This window comes from Osmerus mordax, chromosome 11, assembly GCF_038355195.1.
Source record: "Osmerus mordax isolate fOsmMor3 chromosome 11, fOsmMor3.pri, whole genome shotgun sequence".
NCBI lineage: Eukaryota > Metazoa > Chordata > Actinopteri > Osmeriformes > Osmeridae > Osmerus > Osmerus mordax.
Genome location: NC_090060.1, coordinates 4,594,679 through 4,613,882, shown reverse-complemented (window position 1 = coordinate 4,613,882; position 19,204 = coordinate 4,594,679). Strand labels below are relative to the sequence as shown.

The window sequence follows — 19,204 nt, the reverse complement described above, 5'->3', positions numbered from 1 at the left end:
TACTACAATTGTAGGTTGTCGCATGTCTGTGACGTTTAAATGTACTTGGCAAACATTACGTTGTGTTTTCGTATTATTGTTAACACAGATGATAATACATACATTCCCAGTAAAATGTTGACGTAAAAAAATACATGTATTTAATGAACAAAAAAAGTGTAGTAGTTTTGAACAACGTATTGCACTTCTGTGAATGCGAATGTGTGTGTTGGTGTCACAAGTTAACTATCCGCAAATTGACAGCGGACATGTGGACGCTAGCTCTAGCTAGCTCAGTATGTAAATAGGAACTATGTATATGTGGAAATAACGTGTTCAATAACGCAAAGTGGTCTTTTCTAATGTTAAGTATTTTACGTGATCAAAACTTTAATTGAACTACTTTCCAACTTGAACAGCCTAACGTAGCTAGAATATAACTTGGCTAGCTTAGCTAGCTAATACGTTTGGTGCGTCCTTTTTTGCAAACACTCATCCCTGTTAAACAGCAGACATTAGCTACCCCAGGCAATTTGCCATAACCAACGTTACATATTCTAGTCAGATTGAATATCAAATTGAACCATGTTGGCTTGTAAAAGATTACTGTGCATTTTAAAGCACAGACAAATATGGACGTCGGTCATGTGGAGAAATGTCACGAACTGGTCACCAGTGGGATCTGCCTTCAATACTAGACCTCACAAAAGATTTGAGTTGTTTGAGAAAAATGTGGTACGTACCATTATCATGCAATTAATTATTGAGTAGATATGTTTTATTGTAATGTATTGAAAAATGACATGCTCTCATCGAAGTTACATTAGGCGCTTTACGTGCATTTAAACCGGCAGGTCTAACAGTAGCCAAGTGAATCATCTATCTTACCATTTAAACACTGCACTGCCTCAGGGTTTGTTTGGAATGCCAGAGCTGACGTCCCCAGCTGGCTTTGAGATCGCCACAAAGAGGGTCCTGGAGGAGACAGATCGACTGGTCAACCAGACCTGCAACAGTCTTCCTGGACCTGAGACTGTGGAATATTTTGATCAACTTTCAGATGGCTTGTGTAAAGTGGCAGACCTGGTACGATTAAGATGCTCGAAAGAATACCAATCAGTAGTTTATCTTCATCTAGTTTAAATTACATCCCAAATATATCGTAGGCCTACTATAATCAGGTCATAAAGTTCTACTTTCATCCCTATCCAGGCTGACTTTGTAAAAGTGTCCCATCCAGATCAATCCTACCGTGAGGCAGCAGAGAAGACCTGTATGGAAATTGGCACTGTAGTAGAAAAGTAAGCCTTACTCATCATATTCTACTGAAAGATATCATCGAAGAACATCGAAGAATTTGACAATATGTGCGAGTATAGATTTTCTGTCTTTTTCTCCACCAGGCTGAACACTAACGTTGAACTTTGCAATAGTCTAAAGAATTTGTTGAAGGACCCGAAGGTCTCGTCTAAACTGGACCCAGATACAAGGTATTCAACTTGTTATGTCGTGATAAACAACACTGTAATTTAAATGTTGATTTAATTGGCCTTTATTGCCCCTCTGGTTTTGAGAGCGACATTGCTGAGTCTTTAAGACAGTAAGAACAACAGGTCACAGTGAACAACTGTTTCCCCCCTTTTTGCTGTAAAGGACAGTTGCAGAATTGTTCATGTTTGACTTTGAGATCAGTGGAATTCACCTGGATGAGAAACTGGTAGGGTACCCCTCTGTTACACTTTCTATTGGGAATAACCACCCATTTCCCATTTCACATCCCTATAAAGCATTATTCCATTCATTATATGACTTGTTCTCCTTTGCAGAGACAAGAGGCAGTAGCTCTTCATGTCAAGCTCCTGGATCTGAACCATGAATTTCTGACTGGTTCTCACTTGCCAAACAGAATAGCAAAGTCAGCCATACCAGAGAACCTTCACCGTCACTTTGCTAAAGAGGGGACTTTTATTCAGATTGGGGGGCTTCATGCTGATTCCCCTGATGACATGGTGAGTGTGGGGAGGATGCAAATGTTCTTTCCGACACTAGGGGGCACCAATGTCACTTCAACCTCGGAAGACCGTTGGCGTTATTGTGAATACCAAGGAAAATGGACTGCATATTGCGTAGACGTCATAAAGCTACACGACTTGTTGTCTGGGAGAGATAAAGTTGAGCTTTGTGTGTCCTGCAGTGACATATGATTTCAGGATGAGTAACAGCAGTTGAAATTACAAGTGAATGACATTGACCCTTTCCACTTGTTTTCAGGTGCGAGAGATCGCCTATAGAATCTTCCTCTACCCTAATGCAGTTTTGATGGAGTGTTTAGAGGAACTGCTGAAATGCAGAAACAAACTGGCCAAGCTATTGGGCTATGAAACGTACGCACACAGGGCCTTGAAAGGTACCATGGCAAAGACCCCAGGTACATGCAACGTGCCTCCAGCCTCCCTAGAGCCATATTTGGTCATAGCTCACACGGTCCTCCTATTCTGCTGTTCTAACGATGTCTGTGTTGTGCCTTCGATTGTGCCCACAGAGAACGTGATGACGTTTCTACAGTTGCTAACAGAAAAACTTTCTGAGAGGTACATTGCTTATAAGACATGTTTTGAATCCTGTTTGAGAAACAAAACGTGTACATTCATAGGCCTGCAGTTTGTCCTCTTATTGTCCTGGAAAAGGTGCCATTTATCAGTTTGTCCACAAGATGACAATGTGACTCTGTAAATACTGTCACACATCAGAATGCATGATGTTAGATTCTTCAGTTAGGACCAATAGCATGTTAGCATCTTCTGATCGATAGTGATTTGTTTGTTTTTCCCCCCAAATAGTAGAAAAAACAATCCCAACTACATCTAACGCTTCTTTATTCATATCTGACCGCGTAGAACAGCCAAAGACTTGGACATGATGAAAGGCATGAAGACTAAACTCAACCCTCGTAATGCAGTAAGAATTGCCGTTGTGTTCAATATGACTTCTCCCAGCTTAAGCCTAGGTACCTACCCAGCTGTCGTCTGTGGCCTTGTCTAATCTAAGATGACGTTCCACAGGAGCTAATGCCATGGGACCACCCATACTTCAGCAGTGTTTTGCGTGCCGAAAGGTAAGAATGGAGCATCGAATACCGTTGACATCCACTATCTTTGTGACCTAGCGATGTTTCCTAACCCACTCAAGCCTCTCATTTGATCCTTTTTAAGAGACAGTTCCTGGGAACCCAGATCAGTTTTTTTTCCCAAAAAGAACCGGTATCATGTATGCTGATTACGTCCTGCTACATCCTCTAGGTCCTCCGTAGTGTCATAGGAGCATGGGCTTTATTACCTGATCGAGGTTTAGATGGTTCCCAAAGCCCCCTGTTCTGCACTGCCAGGTGTGATTTATAAATCGTTTACAGCTGTAGAAGTGGTTGTACTCCCGGCGAGCAGAGCTGACATGACTGAATGGAAGAGCTGGCCCAGTCCCACATAGACTCTCCATTTCTGGCCCCACCGCCGTCCGCCGTTTTTTACGGACGTTATTAATCAGCTGCGCTCTTCCTTCCCACTGCTCACCAGAGGCCAGTAAGCTGAAGAGCCAAGCATGGCGGATAAGCGTTTATGAAAGCGTTACCGCAGACCGTCGTGCTCACACGTAGGGGAGGGCATATAGCTGTTTCCACCATCGGGCCTTGGCATTGCATCTGTCTAACCAGTGGGAGTGGTGTCTTGGGTACTTCACTGCACCACCCCCCTCCCCCCTACCACCAGCATCATCTTGGGACCCAGGAAAATGTGTTCCCGAATGGTTATCCCCTCCTTCTCCTTGCGTGTGTGCGGTCGTCAAGCCTGAGCGAGGCTCGTCCAGCTAAAGACTCCTCGCCCAGAGTTTCCACCAGCTCTCTTTCGTTCTTCTAGCCGCTCCTAACAAAGTCAGGACGCTCATCTCTTTTACATTTACATTTAGTCATTTAGCAGACGCTCTTATCCAGAGCGACTTACAGTAAATACAGGGACATTCCCCCGAAGCAAGTAGGGTGAAGTGCCTTGCCCAAGGACACAACGTCATTTGGCACGGCTGGGAATCGAACTGGCAACCTTCAGATTACTAGCCCGACTCCCTCACCACTCAGCCATCTGACTCCTTTTAAAAATGGAGAACAGATTGTGTTTGTGGTGAACGGCTCAGTAGCCATCAATGTGCCGCGGTCTGTGGTGATTCAATCTCCGTCATCTCTCTCGTAAGACACCGCATGCTAGAACAGTAGAGCACTGAACTCATTCACTCTGCCCCCCCCCCCCCCCCCCCCCCACACACACACACACACACACACACATTCAGAGTAGCCGGAAGCACACAGTGTATGGTAACCCTCTGCATTGTCTAGAACTGTCTTATTTCATAGTGATCATCTTTGTCATTACTCATAAACCTGCGCGTCGGGTCCGAGCCCCTGACTGCGTTAATTATTTTAATTAAAGTGAAGGGACGTGGATATGCCTTTAAGCCACGCTTCAGATGGTATGCTTTGTCCGTAACCAGAAAGGGGGAATCGTGCCTGCTGCTGAGATTGACAGGAGCCTTGCGATTCAGCATGTAGGGCTTTCCCTTTCTCTGTTCCGGTCCACTCGCCCTCAGAGAGCTTAAGTCACATAAACAGACAGTTATGCGAACGGGCTACTTTTTTCTCTCTCTCTCGTCCTTGTTTTTTTTGTTGTTTTTTTTTGGGGGGGGGGGGGGGTACTGGCAGGAAGGTCTGGCAGAAAGATGATCAACAATTCATTTCCACAAACCTTAATCACAATGGTCGACTACCTTTACATCAAATAAATAAATAGCTAATGCAAATCCACTCATTTTCACGAGGGTTAAATACAAGTAGCTATGCAGTGGTTCATGGCATCCAGCTCCAGTCATGTGGGTCTCTGTTTGTTTTGGTTCCAGGTTCAACATTGAGCCCAGCCTGTACAGCCCCTACTTCTCCTTGGGGGCCTGCATGGAGGGTCTGAACAACCTCTTCACTCAGCTGTACGGGGTCTCCCTCATGTCGGAACCCCCCAAAGCAGGGGAGGTGTGGTGCGAGGACGTCCGCAAGCTGGCGAGTGTGACCTCCGCAAAACATCCCCCCCCCCCCCCCCGCACGCGGCCTGACGTCTCCTCTGGTGACACTGGGAGGGATGGGGAGATTTCATGGTGGGGTTTTGAAAACGTTTTGTTGCTTTGTTTTCTTCCAGGCTGTGGTCCACGAGACAGAGGGGCTGATGGGATATATCTACTGTGACTTCCTTCACCGAGCAGATAAACCTCATCAGGTAGAAGCACACAAACCCACCTGACAACCATTCTGGACACACCATGTATTATTGTGTCCAATTTACTGGGGGCTAGGGACTAGAATGTTCTTTTTGTGTTTCTTTTTCTCCATGCACTCCCCGACACTCTCACCCCCACCCCTGTCCTCCTCCTCTCCACCAGGACTGTCACTTCACCATCCGTGGCGGGCGGAGGTGCCAGGAGAGTGGTCAGTACCAGCTGCCCGTGGTGGTGCTGATGCTGAGCCTGCCCCACCCCACCAAGAGCGCCCCCACCCTGCTCACCCCGGGCATGATGGAGAACCTGTTCCACGAGATGGGCCACGCCATGCACTCCATGCTGGGGAGAACACGCTACCAGCACGTCACGGGTAAACCGGCGTATTTGCACACTCGCTCTCTCACTCACTCACACAGGCATGCATGCACACGCGCAAACTACACGAGGATATCTTGTTGCACCTGCTCAGTTTGTTGTGGATATAGGGTGGTATTGTAGCCGCTAAATCTGATAATGATAGCTATTCTGTTTCCACATTTTACAGTGACAGGCATACACCGTGTGTTAGCGGGTACGTTTATGTAGTTTGTCAAGGTGTGTAGGGGCTGTAAGAGAGCGAGGTTGATCCATTGTTGAAGACTATGATCCGAAAGTCAATGCTACCGTTAATATCATTGCCACTGGGTAAAGTAACTACAGAGGGCTGACACACCTTGGTTGGTAATTCAAGAAGCTTCCGAACGTCAATTTCGCAGACAGAAATATCCTCTCTCCTATAGCTCAGAGGTATGCTACAGCAACATGAGACTGTGCTTTTGTCTTCCTCAGGAACCCGATGTGCCACTGACTTTGCAGAGGTGCCCTCTATTCTCATGGAGTACTTTGCCACCGACTACCGCGTTGTGAGCCAGTTCGCCCGCCATTATAAAACGGGACAGGTACACAAACAGGCGTTCCATTTTGTCTTGGCGTTGTTGCACATGCTGGATGTGCGATTCGTTCATGGTGGTCCAAGATGGTGGACAGGGGTCTCCCATCATGCTGCTGAATAGTGTTAAGATAATGAAGAGAGATGTGAGGTTAAGGCATTTGGTTGCCCTGTAACGCGGTGTTTGTGTCTCTCCGCAGCCTCTGCCTCAGACCATGGTGACCCGTCTGTGTGAATCCAAAAAAGTATGTGGCGCTGCCGATACCCAACTACAGGTAACTGAGATGCTGGGGGGGTCAGTCAGATTGGGCCCAAGGCTCAACATGTCCTTCAAGATGTCGAAACGAAACATTCATAAACAAAACACTCCTTCCAATGCGCAACGTTCGCCGTACCTCTTTGAAAATGGCTATCCAAGAATAATTGGACTGTCTTTTAAATGGTTTTATCCTTTACCTGCAAGCCGGTAAACACCGAAAACCTTTATCCTCTAATCTGTATGGTTGTTTTCACAAGGTATCTATGTAGTTACCGTCGGTTAAAAAAACTCACTGTCACAAGAGGCATAAGGGGCTTGTAAGTGTTTTGAGTGAGTGATTGATGGAAGATAAGTGTAGTGCTCTAACTAACAGAGCTCTTCTGAGCCAACACACAACACTTAGACTGCTGTCAGATGGTTCTCAGTAATTATGTTTAGTGTGTAACTCTAGGATTCTGTTTTCTATTGTTATTTTTGTTTGCAGGTTTTCTATTCTGCCTTGGACCAGATTTACCACGGCAATCCTCAAAACAGGTCAACAATCGATCTCCTAAAGGATATGCAGCAGAAATTCTATGGCCTGCCTTATATCCCAAACACGGTTTGTATCTCCCTCTCTCAATCCTCGTTTCGTCTACCTAGTTGGTGGTCTGCAGACACTGAATAATAAGCTCCATAACAGCTTTTAAAGTTAATGATTGTTTGAGGAACATTCTTAGTCTAATCCCCTCTAACTTTACCACGCCGCTTGCCTTCCGCCGTTCAACGCAGAGGCGAAAACATCTCCGACCGGAGAGAGCGAGCCTCTTCCTCTGCGGCTTCTCTGTCTGTGGTTTTATATCTCTTCCTCAGACGCTGCACCGTTTAAGGGATTAAAGCTTTTCTGGAGGCCCTGCTAAAATAACAAAGCCGAGGTATACTTTGAATGAGCACTCCCTGGGGGAAATATTTGAAACTCTTCTTTCTCCCGGTCCTTTAATGAAAAAAAAAGCTGATTCCTTTGCAGCTGTGGGAAAGGGAGTGGTGGTAGGGGGGTGGGGGGGGTGGGGTGGGGGGATTGAGGCCGTAAGGGACTAGAGAATCTAAAACACAGCCATCATTTAACCAGGAATGGCCTTCATAAGGCATTCCTACCGGGCTGTAATTATGTGGCGGCCATCAAGAGAAGAGAACACACAGCGTTAGTGCTAGGCTATATTTCCTCATATAGAATGTCTCCAGCCTCTGTGTTTTACCTTGCAGCCACCCCTACAGTGCTTCCACTTGTACCCTGGTGTGTTTCTCTCAGGGGAATGTGCTGAAGTTCTATACTTTCCCCTCACATTTGCCCAATTTCTTCCTTGGCCGTAAAACCATACTGAAAGCTGACATTTAGCTCAAATTGCTCAAGTTACCACAGTAGGATAGTTTCCATGATTTTGTTTCTCCTTTCACCTTCTGAAGAAAATCCCTAATTACGTTGTTTAGCTCTGAAAGGATCGGTCATGGGACCGGAGCAAGTGAAAACAGATTTGTTTATATTCCACGCTAACAGAGCATATTTTCTCCTCTTTCATTCCCTGTCAAAGCAGCAAAAGCCAAACTTTCCACCCTAAACTGAGTATTAGGATGGCTAAGAGATTACAGACAGGCCCAGATGATAAACACTGGGGGTGATGGTGACATGTGTATAGTTTATAGAGCGAGGGATATCTATTCCCTCTGGAAGGAGAAGATCAGCTGTGGACTACCGGGACCAAATGTAGATCCTTAGGGCCTGGCGCCCGGAGATAATATTTGGAAAAATGGCAGTAAGCATGACATTCCTCTGGCCATGTTGACTGTAGTCAATCTCTTCATGTTCCCTGAGAGGTTAAAGCGCCTGATTTGTCTGCCTGTCATGAATAGTGTTGTGTAAAGCCTATAGTCCACATACTTACAAACCCGTAGGTCTTTAGCACCCCCGAACAAAAGCCCACCAGCAGAACATTCTAGAACAAAACTGTCTTTAATCTCTCAGTCAGAATGAAGGAGGATCGTGCCCAGCTGACTTTGCCTGCCTTTTGTGTGCGGAGATCAAAAGGACCTTTGGCTGACATGCTAACTTGACTGGGCTATGACCTACTCACACTCTCTCCAAAAGTTCCCATTAATCATGAGATGACTGGACGTCCAAAACAAAGTGGTGGGGGCCTAAATGACTGTCTGAAACGATTTTCAGTGCATTGTGACAATTGTTTGGTCTTTTTGTTGTGTATTTTCACGACTACTTACTACCCAGCTGTCCTTCAGGCAAAGAAAATGACCCGGAATAAAGAGCGGTCTGGTTGGATATACCAACGTAGCACAAAAGACCATCAGTCAAGCTTATTGGATTTTCTTATTTTTAAATGAAAATGTAAACTCTTAAATTGAAAAGCAGGTGGTCCCTTGGCCTGGTTTGGTTTGATTAGCTGGTCTTGCCCTCTCTCTCACTACCTGCATTGTTAATGTTGTCCAGTCTTATGGTTCCCTGAGATGCAGCCTCTCCTCGTGGGAATTGTGGGTTTTCACCCTCTATAAAGTCACCAGGCTCGTTGGAAATGGTCTCATACTGGAGGATGCTCCTACTGATGCCCTGGAACTCTCTCCCAACTCACACGTTATGATCATTCTAAACAAGCCTTTACAGCAGAACTGCTATTTCTGATCTGAAGACTGTTGATAACAGAATAGATGGTTGATGGAAAAGTTTGTGTGAAACGTTGTTGTGTGAGGAGAGAGCAAGGAATTCCAGTGTGCGTTTTTGTTTTCAGTTCATTAAAGTGCTCCAGAATGCTTTCAGAATGCGGAGAGAAATGCTCTAGTTAGTTGAAAGTCGAAGTACTCAAGTTGAGTTCAGAGATACCATACATTTTGTATCTTCTGTCCCATGATGGCAGTGACGGTCTGTGGTAAGCCTGAAGACCGGCTTAACAAAAAAATGTAAAATAAGCAATTATTGGTTTTTATCCTTTCAAAAATATTCTTTAATAAAATAATTTTAAAAGACCAAGAACCGGTCACATTCATTTTATTTCAGTATTTCGTTTTTTTTGCCCTTTGGATTTGAAAGACCTAGGCAGTGTAATAAAATGCAATGTATTCTTAGCCATAATCTACTTTTACACTATAATTGCTCAGGTTTAGCCTTCAGTTTTACAGAAGGGATTGCAGTCATTTCCTGAGGACTGCAGTTATAATTTAGCTGGGTTCCGCTGCTTGCTATTGACTGACTGCATGTTTGAGTGTTTGCCAGCTGAATTTCCCCGGAGTCTCAGAATCACCTCTGATGATCATAGAGGACGTCTCCTTTATACATAAGAGGCAGGGAGCCCCTAGGCAACAAAGCAAAAAATAAAAAGTGGCCTCTTTCTGCCATTAAGAAATTCCCATTCTTTTTGTTCTGCTTACTAGGTGACGGTGATGGTTAAAACTAAAGTATGTATTTACCTCAAACACAGTTAGAGGCTGCATGTTCAAAAACTAGACAAAAGAGTGACCTGACAGTTGTTTCCAAAGTCCTGTCCGCACCTTGGAACCTACTTCAATTTACTTAAAAAATGCTAACAGGAGGTCTCTGTTCAGGTAATGGGCTAGAAATTCCAGGGGACTGTCTGTTCCTGGGAGGGGAGAGGGTAGTCGTGACGACAGCCGAATTTCTACTTTCTTCTCTTCCTTCAGCAACTTTTATGAGCAGGAAAAGTTAAGCCCTTCACAAGCCTGGCTCTCCAAAGTTCACTCTCACCACACACAGAAAAGTCATTAAAATGTGATATTTTGTCTCACTTTCTCAAAGGAAAAATAGCGGATTTAAAGATTCATTAAATCAAGATGGATACATTGGGACGTGCTGAAGGCTGGACTGTTGAGGTATATTTGACTGCTCTTGTTAATGATGTTTCATTGTAATGCTTTCTTCCTGTGTGTAGGCGTGGCAGCTGAGATTCAGCCATCTGATTGGCTACGGAGCCAAGTACTACTCTTACCTCATGTCGCGGGCGGTGGCCTCCATGCTGTGGAAGCATTGTTTTGTCCAAGATCCTCTTAACAGGTGAGGGATCCTTTAAGACTGGCCTCTGTATAACCACCAACCCCTGATAAGTTCACCGTTTCAACAATTGTCTGCACCACTTTTTATTAAGGTGTGAGGTTGCCTGTTTGTCAACTGTAAGTTTTTCTGTTTGTTAGTTGCTACTCAAAACCCCACCGCAAACGAATATGAATCCACCAAGCACTTCCCACAACTATTCCGAAAGTGGAGTGAATCCATGTCGTAAGGCACGGCATTTTATCGGTAGCATGGGTGTTGCTATATCAAAGGAAGAATTGAAGTTACATTTGACCGCGAGGTCTAAACCTGATTCCTGTCAGACTGAAGCGACAGCTCCTTGACAGGCAGCTTTCCCCAGGTAGTGTTGCGTCTCGTCCTCGACACGGAACATGACCTTCCCTGTGAAACCCACAGCCTCCTGGCAGGTGCAGGAATCCATAGACGCACCACCATCCTCACTGAAAATACATTCCCATATCGTCTCCTTCCTCAGACATGGACCCGTCGTGCATTTTTCAGCCTTGACTTTTTTGTCTTCCTCCTGGGCCTGTCTTCCTTTCTTTCAACCCGTTCACCTCCGACATTGTTTTAGTTCCACCTGCGTAGGTAGGATCTCTGCTTGCTGTCATCAGGGCTGAGAGGAGCCTGGTGGCAGGGGGGCTGGGGGAGGCCTGGGCTCAGTATGGTGGGGGGGCTGGGGGAGGCCTGGGCTCAGTATGGCGGGGGGGCTGGGGGAGGCCTGGGCTCAGTATGGTGGGGGGGCTGGGGGAGACCTGGGCTCAGTATGGTGGGGGGGCTGGGGGAGGCCTGGGCTCAGTATGGTGGGGGGGCTGGGGGAGGCCTGGGCTCAGTATGGTGGGGGGGCTGGGGGAGGCCTGGGCTCAGTATGGTGGGGGGGCTGGGGGAGGCCTGGGCTCAGTATGGTGGGGGGGCTGGGGGAGGCCTGGGCTCAGTATGGTGGGGGGGCTGGGGGAGGCCTGGGCTCAGTATGGTGGGGGGGGGTTAGGGAGGCCTGGGCTCAGTATGGTGGGGGGGGGTTAGGGAGGCCTGGGCTGGATGCAGGTGAGGGAGAAACGCAGGTGGCTGTAATCTCACATCATCGCTCTCTTTCTCGCTCTCTTTTCTTTCTCACTCCGTATCCCCCCCTTACGTTTCTCTGTCACTCACTCCTTCTCACTCTCTTTGGTTATCTCCTCAGGGACATGGGAGAGCGCTACCGCAGAGAGATGCTGGCTCATGGGGGTGCCAAGGAGCCCATGCTGATGGTAGAGGGTGAGTGCTCGGGGTGTAGACCTCTGTATTCACAGGCCGCATTCCTGCCTGGTCTGTGCAGACCCTCTTCAGGCACTTTACACAGTTTACCCCACCTCTTTCCTCCATATCTCCCTGCTAAATGTCTACCAGTTCTGGTAGTGTCCTAGAAAACACTATGATTATTCATCATTACCATTTAACGATCTTTTATCTTGGATAAGCAGGAGAATTGTCAGAAGCATCATATGTTATAGATTTGGAAGACAAAGTTATTTGGCAGTTCACCCCTTCAGTTTTCTATTTATGTTGCAACTGTAACTGGCTGCTGATATGAGCTAATGTTTATGGAAGGTAGTGGCTAGTCAGTGAAGAGCCTGGTCATAAGTCCTTCACTTAGGTATTCACACCTGCCCCTGTTGTAGTGGAGCTTGTGAGATCATGCTAGGGGCCTCACAATGGAGGATGGTTAGCATGTTTAGCATGCCCCAGCGCCCTCCACGCCCCGAGCCCACAGCCACAACCCCACATGTTGAGGTTGGGACCCGCCTGGCTCCCATCATCACACCAGCATTACCCCCCTCCCTCCACCACCACCACCCTTATTCTCTAACCATGAACGATGGACTCGGCCACCACTGGACCAAGTCCGCCCCCCCCCCCCCCATGTGACCTTTGACCTGTGTTTGTCAGGTCCCGTCACGCCCTCAGCCACTCCCGTTGGGCACCCAGGGGGGGGCGGCCGAGCCGAAGCCTCCCTGAGAGTGTTCTCTGGGGCAGGCCGGGACAAGACAGACAAAAAGCAGAGCGATGCAGAGGAGGGGGGGGGTGTAAGATCAGGTGACGACAGCTACCTAACTGTAAATCTCTCCCCCAGGGTCTCCCCCAGGGTCACCCCCAGGGTCACCCCCAGGGTCACCCCCAGGGTCACCCCCAGGGTCACCCCCAGAGCCTCTGACAGCCACCAAGGGGCCGCTTCCCCGTTATTAGATCTGTTTCTCAAATGCACGTGCGGTCGAGTTATCTGACGCTCGTTTCTCTTGTGGGATCCCCTGAATCCCACAAGAGAAGATCCCACACGCTCTCAGAATGCGGAGAGAAATGCTCCAGTTGGTTGAAAGTGGAAGTACTCAAGTAGAGTAAGTTGAGTTCAGAGATGCCGTACATTTTTGGATCTTCCGTCCCATGATGGCAGTGATGGTCTGTGGGAAGCCTGAAGATCGGCTTAACTCAAGACCCTTAGGGGGACTGCGCTCGACATTCTGCCATACATCTGCCCTGATACACCATATTATCATGACTGTTTCAGTTACTGTACTGTCAGAGATATGTCAGAAGTCTGTCGGGAAGGCTACACTAGTCTCTGTTCGTAGAAACGTTTCCATAATATTGAAGAGTAGGGAATCATAATATTATTATTATTACCGGTATTATGACCCACACAGTTCAGTATTTGTGTGATATGTGAAATGTGCGGTCTCAGTCCCAGGATTAAACTAAAACGACGCTCGGCACAATCCTGAGGCCACCTGTCCTGAAGGTGGTGAAGAGACCTAGCTTGTCTCTGTACTCCAGTCACCCCCCGGTTAGGACCATGGGTCAGAATGCGTCCGTGGAACCGGATCGAGCCCAGAAAGCCTCGTCGGAGGGCGGCCTCTTTATCTCTGTGGCTCCCTGCCCGCCTGTGGACGTTTCCCAGGCGAGCGAGTGCTGAAAAGTAGCTCCCAGGATGAAATAGCAGCAGGAGAGAGCGAGCGCTGGAGATTGAGGGATGGAGAGGGAGAGAGGGAGAGAGTGAAAGGTGATCGACTGTCGGGCCCGGCTGACTGAAGCCCTCTGTTCCTGGCGCACACAAGCCTGGACCCGCCACAGAGAGGGCTTTCATGGGCCGGCTGGTTCCCATAGCCTCCTCTGCCCAGGCAGGACCAGGCGGTACACTGCGGAACAATGGAGCAACCCAGGTACTGGAGCGAGGTCCCAGGACCCTGCCTGGGGCTCTTTGTGGCCCAGTTGGCCCAGTCCAGTCTGGATAGAATGACCCCTGTTCTGAAGCTAATAAACCTCTTGGGTCTGGTGTTGTATTGAACTGGCATTATTTGTTCTTTGGCTCATGAAACTCATATTGAATCTTTTTCATCTGTACTTCAAATCCAAAGCAGGTCAATTCTTGGTTCGAGTGGCTCTGGTCCTCAGAGCACTGGATGGATATGTCATCGTCTTGTTTGCATGTAGGCCTTCTGTTTCACACATTGGCAGTACTGGAGGCTGGGTTGCAGTATTTATGTAGGCATTCATGTAGAGTTCATTCCAGTTTCAGGATTTCTTTCCATTATTTTATTTTTTCCGGCACCTCAAAGCTGCCAACACAACCGCACCTCCAAACAGCTCCTTCCAATGTTTGTCATCGCCCTTGTCATGTTTGCCTTTTTTTTTTGGTCCTCCTAAAACACTGTTTTGAGAGAATGCGGCCTTCCAGTACTTCAAAGCCAAATGACAGAGGTTGAAGGAAACTAGTTTGCCTCCAGGTGAGAGAGGAGTTAATTGCTTTGCGCAACTTGACATGTTTCAAATTGTTATGAGCAGAAACTAAAGTGCCAGAAAAATCTCTTGGGAAGTACTTTTAATCAGTAGGAATTTACCTCAACCCGATAGTGACCTTTAAATATAGGTTGTGTTTACCTTGCCCCTCTAATATTGCTATTTGAATCTCTTGTAATGAGGAAGGCTGATCATTTCGATTTCAAACAATGACACATCTATTGCCAAATGGCCACGTCGCGTTGCATGTTACCCCTGGTAATCCTTGCCCAGGTGTGTCAAGGTGTGGCTGTTCCCGTGGATCAAAATGACGTCCCATCGGTGTAGTTGGCCTGGCCGGGCTGGCACTCGGATGCTGCTGAACTGTCCCCATGGCCCCCATCGCTCTGATCCCCGAGCTTTTGGTCATTTCACAGATACCCATCTCCCACCACCCGACCCGGGTACATAAATACAGCAGGCCTCTATCCACGGTATCCGAGCCTGAATCCGTTTTTGTTGATGATTCTGAAGTGCCGTGTTCCAGGGCTCAGAGAAAGTTGGTAACCAATCTCTCCAAATGGTGGTCATAGCAAGCACATACACATCTAAGCCTCTCAAATGTTCCGAAATATCTGTTAGAAATGGATATCTGCTGGCTACCACGTTACCCTGTGAGCAACTGGTTCTTAAGAAATGGTTTCTTTTTGAGTTTTTTTTCTTTTTTTCTTCTTCAAACCTGTCTTGAACTGACAAGGGTTGGTCCTTCTTTTGGATAAAAGACTTTTGAAATATTATACCTCTGCTGTCCCTGCAAATTACACCCTTTCAACCACCAGAGAAATGGCTTATGCATTAATGCCACGGCCTCACTGATCTATTACTTTGGATTCCTTTCAAGTTGTGCTTGGAGCACAATGGTCATTATTTCACTGGGGTTTGTTGGCCTTTTTGGCAGGTTGTGAAATGTTTAATCAGACACTTTCAGGGAGGAGGCCTGGTTGGACTTGGGATAGCCTGTTTACCTAACCCTGTTTATTGTTGAATCTTGGCGTGTTTGCGGCTTCCAATCCCAAGGCCTCCGTCGACAGGTGAAGAAGCCGCACCCTGTGGTGATTTTAGTTTGGAAGAGATTGCGTTCTATCAGATACCCATGGTCAACTTGGCTGGTGTTATTCCCGTGGGTGATGGTGTAAGAATTTAGAATATACTAATGACATATGAAAAATTTGAATATACCCGTACATTATATGTAACTACCGTAAACGTGCCAATATTTTAAGGGCTCAATGCCACACATGTCCATATGGTACAAAGACTACTGCAGTTTCCACCCTCCCTGTTAATGCCTTTCAATCTGCCAACATTGTCCAACAGTTTGTCGTGTTAAGAAACGCCCGGATCACGGCAGACACCACGCTGTGGAACGATCCGTGGAGATCTCAAATCGGATTCCGGCTCCAGTAGACTTCTTTAGTTCGATTTATGTTTGAATTTCCAGACACGCATTCAAACTCCACAGCCCCTAACACACAACACCGATATCTGTGTTGTGTTGGCGCATCCCTCCATGGAGTTAGATTTCCCCGACGAACCAGAGGCTCTCGCATCAGATATGACGGTGGGTGTTATGGCTGTGAGGTTATCTCTCTGCATTCCTGCCTTCCTCTCCCCCAGCTCTGAGCCCTCCTCCTCCTCTCTCCCTGGTTCTGTTTGGTTCTGTTTTCTTCAAGCTCTCCTGCTCCTCAGTTGACAACACGTTGGGCTGGTTACCCTGAGAACTCTTGACCACCCAGGCCTATGAACGCTACAGTCAGCAGAGTAACAAACTACAGGCTATTGGCAACTTTGCTTACACATTCAAGATATAGCATATGTCACAAAACCAATATGACCTTAATATCCATTATTTAAGAGAGAGTCGGTCAACTCGTTTTGTCCGGATGTTGCCATTCAAATTCCAAACCTAACTTGATGAGCCAACAAGAGATTAAACTCAAGAGATAAGATCCACTGGTGACATAGTGAAGTCTCCAAGCGTTATGCTGACTCGCATGTCCAGTAGCTGCAAAGCAAATGACCAACCTCTGGTTCCATTGCAGTGCCGCTCTTACATACGCAGGCATTGTAGGTCAAATTACCCCGGTGTCGTCCCCTCCCTCTTCTGTTTCCAGTCTACAGTATTGCTGAGTGGGCCTTTACCCTGGTGCTACACTACTTTATTCATCAAAACCAGTCAAGTCCTAGGCTCCCTGTTCCCCTAACTTTTGTCTCCAAGTCTGCCACACCGCAAGCCATGTCCCCCTGCAGAAACCCCAGTGAGGACATTTCGGTCATTAGAGAAAGTGCAATCGATTCTGTGGACAGCCTGGTTTGACCAGGTCACTGGAGATCTGTCGACACATGCAGAGTAGGTGGGTCCCATCCTGCACTGTCCTCCAACCCCGACAACACAGCAACGTCTTGATTCGTGGAGGTATTAATTCCCCAATTTTCGAAAATAGGTTTTTACCACCGACAGCCACAAGCAGGAACTGGTCTTTAATAGAGCCCTATCATGTTAATCTGTGAAAACCAACTCTTTTCATGTGGGCGTCTTGTTCCTTGGCTTCAGAGGCCTTGCGGCTATGCTGTGGTCGTGGCCCCGTGTGCGTTAGGACAGGGCGAGGCCCAGGCCGCATTAGCCCAGGGGTAGGGCGCAACCACTGGGTAAGAGGAGCCCGGCGTGGTTCTCATGCGAGACTCCCAGCTACACCAGGGCTCAGTTTCCACCAGCTTAGCCAGTTCTAGCACCGCAACTTCTCAGAGATCTCTGGCCTTTTTGTGTGTTTGTGTGTGTGTGTGTAAGAGTGAGAATAGGTGAAAGGTGCACTGTGCGTGTGTGTGTGTGTGTGTGTGTGTGTGTGTGTGTTGGAGGTGACCCATGCCGGAAAGAGGGGAAGGGGGAGAGAGCATATTTACATTGGCAGCCACACAAGGGGAAATGAACTGACTTCAAAGCGGGGAGTGCAGCGGAATTGTAAAGAGAGTGTGTGTGCTCCGTGCATGAGCTAGCAGACACACAACACAGACAGATATTCCGAGGGCTGCTCACAACAGCTTGTTAACGGTAGAGCTCTACAGTATGCAGTCCCAAGGTATTACTTCATGACACTAGAAAAGTACATTCAAGCTATTGGAATTAGGAGAGGTTTCAACACCAGGTTAGACAATGTGTAACTCGTCATCTAGCAGTCTTGCTATGGAAATGTAGGCTAATTCAATCCCACTGACTGTAGGTCACGTCCTCTACAGGCTAAATGGTTATACTTAACAGCAACTATGCTGTCCCACCCGTGCAAAGATACACATCTTCAAAGGGGGCTGGTATCACAGCTTGCTATGTGATAGCTTGGAAGACCTTTTCTACAGGGCGTGTTGAGCCACGTCATATTGATGGTGTTTCTGTCTCCGCTAGGGATGCTGCAGAAGAGGCCGACAGTGGAGGACTTTGTGGACGCCTTGGTGTCTGAGCTCAACCCTGACTTTGAGACCTTCATCATGGACTCTGAGGGCTGACACAATTCCGTCCGGGTAGAGAACGTCTTGGGAAAAGAACTACATATCCCACGAGGCAATCGAAGGCCGGTGTCCCTCCAGGTAGAACACAGGGAGGACACTGATACTTGTCAAACGGCACTTTATTGTTGTTGAATGTCACTCAAGTCTCAATTGCAGTTTTAAAAATATGTTTCTTTCCTGCATATACATCCATATGGACTACTGTGGTACTATGAATTACAGAGGACATGTGGTTCATGAAACTTTCAGCCAATTATACAGTACTACAAATATTACAGTATTATGAATGACTATGACTAATGTACTGGATTTCTAGAATTTACTATCCTGTAAAGCAGAATATTGCTTTGTTGTGGTTATGTGATTTTCTCCATACTTTTCTTAATAAAAATGAATCGACAATCTGACTAAATTCCTCCAAGGTATGATTCAGTAATTGTTATTTCCTGTTCAGATTATAGGGGAAGAATACCGAATGTGTTCTTCCTGTCATTTGCCAGTGTTTTGACTTCAAGGCAATACTGCTCCCTGTGTTTTGTCTAAAGCGTTTTTGGTGCAGGAGGGACGAGGAGAAGGAAAGGGGGGGGGGGGGGGGGAAGGGATCCGATCATTCCTAGGTGTTATGAAGAACGATCTAAGGGGTTTCTGTTCATTCGCATCAAGTATACTTCCGACTGCGTCGACTGAGTCAAGCTTTGCCGCCTGTTGCATCTGTTTCAACAGATTCCTGCTGTAATTATCAGGGGCCGAGGCTGCAGCTGCTCCTTAAACAATGTCCTTACTTGCCTAGTGAGGATGTAAAAGCGCTGGGGTAGGACCTCACCAACGTGTGAACATGCTATCAAAGGAAGTGAGAAATCTCCGTGTAACCACATGTATATCCCTTCCAGAGAGACATTAATAGAAATAAAAAAAACAATGCTAAAATGACTTTTGGAAGCAGGGCTGTAATTGTTTCTGTCTTATTTTGATCCTTCTCCAGTTTAACATTCTTGTCTGGGCAAGTGATGTCTTGAATTGGGAGTGTCAGAGAAGACCCTTCGACTAATTCCTTTAAATAGTGTAAACTGCTATTGATGCAGCTTTGCAGCTGGACCTCTTAAACAATGGTGGGAAGGCAAAAAAAAATTAAAAGAACGTTTCTTGTTTGAAGTTATTTATTTACAAATGTAAAATATCAAATGCATTGTGGAAGTGAATAGAATGTGCAACCACCAATGCTTCAGTTGAAAAAAGGCAGGCATACTTACTTGTCAGTCTACAAAAATATTGACCTATTTCCTATTTTACAATATCTACAAACAATTCATATATCATACGTTCAAACATTGTCTTGTTCAGTTTTTGTATCTAG

The 19,204-nt window shown here is 46.7% G+C and overlaps 1 protein-coding gene across 2 annotated transcripts; it reads left to right on the top strand.

Moving 5' to 3' along the window:
* Nucleotides 1-180: 180 nt before the first annotated feature.
* Nucleotides 181-18,271, top strand: LOC136951612 (mitochondrial intermediate peptidase-like). 2 transcript variants are annotated; one of them, XM_067246122.1, is made up of 19 exons: nt 181-714; nt 892-1,065; nt 1,192-1,280; nt 1,383-1,469; nt 1,633-1,696; nt 1,806-1,988; nt 2,251-2,407; nt 2,522-2,570; nt 2,877-2,937; nt 3,042-3,094; nt 4,915-5,068; nt 5,205-5,282; nt 5,446-5,653; nt 6,112-6,221; nt 6,412-6,486; nt 6,955-7,071; nt 10,400-10,521; nt 11,720-11,793; nt 17,747-18,271. In XM_067246122.1, exons 1-19 carry the CDS (start codon nt 565-567, stop codon nt 17,845-17,847), a joined length of 2,106 nt encoding a protein of 701 aa, XP_067102223.1. In that variant the 5' UTR covers nt 181-564; the 3' UTR covers nt 17,848-18,271. The 2 variants fall into 2 exon arrangements, with proteins under 2 accessions (XP_067102223.1, XP_067102224.1); XM_067246123.1 differs by lacking the exons at nt 11,720-11,793; nt 17,747-18,271 and adding an exon at nt 10,659-11,060.
* Nucleotides 18,272-19,204: the final 933 nt, after the last annotated feature.